Source organism: Solanum tuberosum, unplaced genomic scaffold (assembly GCF_000226075.1).
Source record: "Solanum tuberosum cultivar DM 1-3 516 R44 unplaced genomic scaffold, SolTub_3.0 scf00215, whole genome shotgun sequence".
NCBI classification, from domain to species: domain Eukaryota; kingdom Viridiplantae; phylum Streptophyta; class Magnoliopsida; order Solanales; family Solanaceae; genus Solanum; species Solanum tuberosum.
In genome coordinates this window covers 857,648-863,746 of record NW_006239140.1, presented here as the reverse complement: position 1 = coordinate 863,746, position 6,099 = coordinate 857,648, and the positions used below count along the sequence as shown (strand labels likewise).

At 32.6% G+C, this 6,099-nt stretch overlaps 1 protein-coding gene across 1 annotated transcript; it reads left to right on the top strand.

The window, feature by feature from the left end:
* Positions 1-671: 671 nt before the first annotated feature.
* Positions 672-1,707, top strand: LOC102603646 (uncharacterized). Its single transcript, XM_006356173.2, has one exon. It carries the CDS (start codon positions 891-893, stop codon positions 1,458-1,460), a length of 570 nt encoding a protein of 189 aa, XP_006356235.1. The 5' UTR covers positions 672-890; the 3' UTR covers positions 1,461-1,707.
* The last annotated feature ends 4,392 nt before the right edge of the window (positions 1,708-6,099 follow it).

Here is a 6,099-nt window from a genome sequence, read left to right as displayed (position 1 = left end):
GTATAATTGATAAAAAATTTTTTGTCATTTCTTAATTTGTCAAAATGAATATAAGTAAAAAAGAAAAATTAGACAAGTAATTAGGGACAGAGAGAATAGTTGTTATATATTAGTTATTCATTTTACTAAATCAAGAAAATATTAATTAATTTTTTTCTATATTATTCTTACAATAAATTCTTCTTGGGCTCATATTTATTTGTAAGATTCCCAAAAAGTTTTTTAAGGGGTGAAATAGTAAAATTATTTTTTTATTTATGATTTCTCAAGCACCGTACAAAATAAAAAAATCAATTAATATAGAACGGAAGAAGTACTTCCTCGTTTCCTTTATACTTGTCTTTTAAAAAAAAAAAGGTAACTAAAGAGTAATTTAGTTTATGACCCTGGTAAGAAAACAAAATTGCTTCAAAACTACGTTAATAAAAGAGTATAGCTTTAATTTTTGCCAAATAAATGGGATAAATAACATAGATTGCCAGTAAATATTTATTAAATAAAAATATATATTTTATAAATACTCATGAAAAACTAAAGCGAAAATTATGAGAGAATTGTCTAGCTAAATAAAAAAACAAAAAAAAGTCGTATGTGCCTCCACATTTGGTAACGCGCCATAATTGACATAAACTCATAACGCGTCTATGGCACTGCTCTCATGTCGCGTGGATTACGTTATGTAATTGCCTTCGTAGAGTCCATAAACTTTGGAAGTTCTTTCCGATTCGCTTTGACAATTTTGAAAAGTCGAACCGACTTTCCTTTTATCTTCACCCTCAAATTTCACTAAAATCACTATTTTGCCATCCTTTTCACCTCCTATATAAACCTCTCCTCCTTCCTTTCTTAGGTTTGCAGAAATTTATTCAGTGAACAAGTTCTGTAAAACAATGGAGTTGTCATCGTCCAAAAACAAATTGCACCATAATTATCAACGATCCGTTTCACCATCGGGTCGGTTCTGTTCTTCCACTATATCTTCCTCCACCTTCTCTACTCAAACCTCTGATTGGTTAACCCGATCCACCTCCCCAACCCGAGTTAACCTCCGTCGATCAGTTTCCCCTTCCCCGTCCGTACGATTTTTCAGTTCTCCTAGCCGTTCAATTTCAGTTTTCCCTCGTAAGCCGCAGCAGAATAGTCATCCATTACCTTCCGCTTCCAATCAGAAGAAGCACTGCACGTGTTCGCCGACGACACATCCAGGTTCATTCCGTTGTAGCCTTCACAAAAATACTACTAATCGGAGTCGCGGTCAATCGTATCACTCGAGTCATCAATTGAATATGAGGAGATCAGCGATGACGAATTCGCTTGTTCGAATTGGAACTGTGGAAGGTGAATTGGTGAAGAGAGCACTTGCTGCTTTGATTCGACCGTCTTCTCATCAACTCAGGCGTAGATGTGATTTTCAGCCTAAGCCTAGTAGGCTCTCCGTCATGTCAAAGGCCGAAGATTAGATTTGTGATGTACAGTTACTGTAGTTGGGTTGATTTTCCCCTTCTTTTTTTTCTTGTTACTTCTCAGCCCTAAAAAAACAGAACCATAATTTTGTACTATTTGATTGAATGTGAATAGGAAACAAATTTAGTATATATACTTATGTATATAATAGAGTATAATATACTAGTTTAATTTTGGACCAGTAAAATGAGTGTAGCATATATTTTATGTATATATGTTACAGTTTTATCAATTTAAGTGTAATTGTCAGGTGCTATTTTATTTATTTTTTGGAGCTTTTTAAAGTCTGAACAAATTGAGATTGGTGGGTTGGTTGGTTGAACTTTTGAATGGTAGATGCAACTGTTAGTGACTCCACTGATTCAAGTATGTTTTGTTACAACTAAGGGGAGGATTAATTAGTAAATATTTGTTTAGTTCACTTTTAGTTTAATTATCAGGGGTTGTAACAACTTTGATATCCCTGAAGTGATCATAAACCTGAAAGTCTCAAGTGATCATGAACCTGAAAGTCTAATATGTTAGGTGATCCAAAGTAGCAATTTCAGTCCAGTAAAAGGAGTGCATTTAATTCATATTTAGTTAAATAGATCACTCTCTATCAAACTCTCAACAATATTGATTAATCAACAAGTGAAACAAGGAAGCCATGATTGGCCATCAGAAGAAATTAAACAAGCATAAGAAATGTATTTGAGAGAATGAGAACCAGCTTGTTCTTCACAGACAAAGTTCGCATTACACCTCTTCTCCATGATCGATAACCTCATTCCATCGAAGTGAGTTGGAACAAGTAAGATAAATATGTGCTGATGAGGACAGGGAAGTAATCGAGGGACTTGAGAAGCTTCGCAATATAGTGTGACTGTGTGAGATTAACAAATCAAATCAGAAACGGAAAACAGAGCTAAACTAATAAAACTATTTTCTATGAAAGATGAGCTGATTTAAAGATTGCTATGGCTTTGCCAAAAGATACTAAGAAAGTCTTCCAGCTGAAAAAGGGGAAGGACTTGTGTGGCGTTTGTTTGTTTGTTTTTACGTCATATGCGATGCTTATTCTACACGCTGCTTTTTTTCTTTTTGGTTCATTATCAAAGCAAAAGACAAAAAAACAAAGAACATAGGATTGAGTGTGTGATAAAATTGGGCTTTTGCCAAGCATGTGGTTGGGCCAGCTCTTATTTCAACAAGATGGTACCAAAGCACAAAACAAGAACATGGGATTCAGTGTGTGATAAAATTGGGCTTTTGCCAAGCATGTGGTTGGGCCAGCTCTTATTTCAACAAGATGGTACCAAAGCACAAAACAAGAACATGGGATTCAGTGTGTGATAAAATTGGGCTTTTGCCAAGCATGTGGTTGGGCCAGCTCTTATTTCAACAAGATGGTACCAAAGCACAAAACAAGAACATGGGATTCAGTGTGTGATAAAATTGGGCTTTTGCCAAGCATGTGGTTGGGCCTGCCCCTTGTTTCAACAAGATGGTACCAAAGCACAAGAATTACTGGAGAGCCCAAAAAAGAGATATCAGTTGCTTCATGTGGCAAGGAAAATAAAAGGAAAAAGGGGCAAATATATCTTCAACTTTGAGATTTAGAGTAGATAAATCATTAAAAAGTGGTGTATATATACCCGTCATCAAACAAATGGTGCAAGTAGAGACCTAGATTAAAGAGTTCAATGGAACATACTCAATTAGTAGTGCAGAGTGCAAAGCCATTTTGTTACGCGTTCAACAGAACTCAATAATTTTAGCTCAAATTCTATATTTAGTAAGAAAAAAATTTAAAAAATCTTGACTCTACCTCTGCACTCTCCGGTTCGTAAACAACTCTAGTAGGAGTTTCTTGTTAATTAGCAGTTGACAGCTTTGTATTCTTCTTCAACATAGCTGCCTTCCATCTTGTACTGTAATTTCTCAACGGCGCAACGGCAAAATTACAACTAATTGAATCTGGTCGACAAGTCCACATTTTTAAGCGCTTAGCAACAAGTTTATTTGCTTCCTTTATGGCTACTATTAACCATAACATATGGTTTCTTGAACTTGTAGTACTCTTCTTCTGATCCCTCTTAGCATGCTTAAGTATTTTTTGCCTATGTTTGGCTACAAAAATGCCCATGCTCTGCAGAAATTCGTCGTCGAAATAAGCTATGTCATCTTGTACAAGCTCATTGTGTGTAAAAGTAAGGGCATATTCATAAACAAGAGAAGGTTCAAGGCTAGTTTTGGAGAGCCATGAACACCACTCCATGACCAAAATGTAGCAGTTATAAATGTTGGAGAAACAAATAAAAGGACTTATATTAATAAGTCCTGTTTGTTTTCTTTTCGTGTTTGATATCTTATCGACAACTTTTCACTTTAAATGGTAAGCTACCAAAGACTATATCATTAATTTTTGGAATTTGAATACGAGATCTCAAAATCTCTAATAAAAATGAAGGCGTATTTGTTGCTCATTATAATATTTTATGGTATAAGTCTTGGTTTATTGATTGAATGGTAGGTGAACTTTGAGGTCATTTGGTAGTGGGATAAGGATATATAATCGTGTCCGATAAAATTTTGAAATTAACTTTATCATATATTTGGTTTGAACTTTGAAATATTAATTAGCTAATTTCATGATTATTTTGTCCCACCATTTGTACTGAAATGGTGGAATTATTAAATTACTATTTCATATAAAAGGTGAAATAAAATAATCTCATGAGATATCCTTACTTATCTCATCTCGCATACTAAACAATCTCTGAGAGTGATAAGGAGGAAATGTGTTCTTGAGTGTATGTAAACAAAGTCTTACATATGGAAAACATATAAGAAAATTGTGCGAATTTGATCAAAACAGACAATATAATTTTTTTTTTCTTTGCCATCAGTCACGGCTTAGAAGAGGGGTTTGCTATGGACTTCTTGGTCACTCTAGCATAAATTTTTCTTCCACAACTGTTGTCCTTTTCTAGATAAAACAAAGGGATACGTTTTAAACAAATAAGAATTATTGTATATAAATGTCCACACAAGGGGTTTAGTGAGTGAAGTCTAAAGATACTTAGATCAAACCAAACAATTTAATTTTGATAGTTAAAATTTAATAGTATACTATTTTTATAGGTACGTGAATGATTTGATGAACTAAATGATGATCAAATTACTCTACTATCTTTTTCCTTACGCGTATAAATAGAATGCTGCAATTTGTTTGACAAAGAACAAGGCCAATTCATTAGTTAAGAAAAAAGAAAAGAAATTCATGACTTTTAATAAGCAAATTAATCATCAACTCAACATTGACAACAACATACCTAATATAATGTTACAGGTTGGATTTAGAGAATGTAAAGTAAACACAAATTTTATTTCTATCTTGTAAGATAGGAAAATTGTTTCTAATAATAAGATAAACGAATTAAAAGAAACAATAATTTTACTAGATCGAGATCTAAAAATAAGCAAACCTAAAAAGTGTTAATCACAACTCAATTACAATCTATATCTACCATATATGCAACTTTAATTATAGTTGATTGATTAGAAGATATATTACATAGTATTGGCCTAGAATAAAAATATTAGATTTGCGCTCTTAGTGGATCTTGCATAAAGAATTGCAGAAGTATTATAAACCTTACAGTTCCATTTTTTTTATTGACTTTGATGCAGTAGAGTAAAATTTGAATGCCTATTCATAATTATTTACTGTTAAAATATTTCTTCACATTAGTTTTCTTTTTATTATAACTATGTAACGGATAAATTGAAGAGCAAAATTGAGAAAATGACAAAAGATGGTCCATCATCTTTGATAGTAGATTAAAAGTAGTTGTTTAAGTATCAATTGAACAATTTTGATCCTTTAAATTTATCGAAAGTGCGTATTTTTAATCTCCATCAAATATTACCAACTCTGATTTGTTAAATTTCACCAGAATTGTAAAATAGACCGAGAAACTTTTGTCAAATTCTCAACCCCCAATATAAAACACTACATCAAATACAAAAGTAAATAGTAAATAATAGAAATTACAAAAGGTTACATCAAACTCTTAAAACAGACGAAATATAACATAAACTACAAAATTAGTACTTCTCAAATGTGAATTCCTACTAAGTATTTTCTATTTTCATAGTTTTGATTAAATTTAACCCCAGCTTAAATTTAAGGCACAAGTATTCCTATACTATGACCGAAATTGTAGATGCACACTTTAACTAAACTAGGATCATATTATCCCGAACTCATTTTATTTTTGTAATTTTAAACACATTTTGACTTACGTAACACATTTCGTGACTCCACTTAGTTGAGACGCGTGAGATGTTTGAAGGCCACGCAAACCAAAAAGATGTACAAAATTACAAAAAATAGGTTTGGGGGTAATATGACCTTAATTTAGTTAAAGTATGTTTCTAGAATTTCGGTTATAGTCTAGGGGCTACTTGTGCCTTATCCCAATTTAAGCTATGAGAATATAGCAAACATTGCATTTATCAAACTCAAAGGCTTGAAATAACTCAAATGATACTCAGAGGATTATTTTGAACCTACCACAAAAGATAATAGACCATTTTGTCATTTTGGAAAATCAATCGGCATATTTACAGTTTGGGTCAAATTATTAG

Coding starts and splice junctions, on each gene's coding strand:
- LOC102603646 (XM_006356173.2), top strand. CDS start 891: ATGGAGTTGTCATCGTCCAAAAACAAATTGCACCATAATTATCAACGA.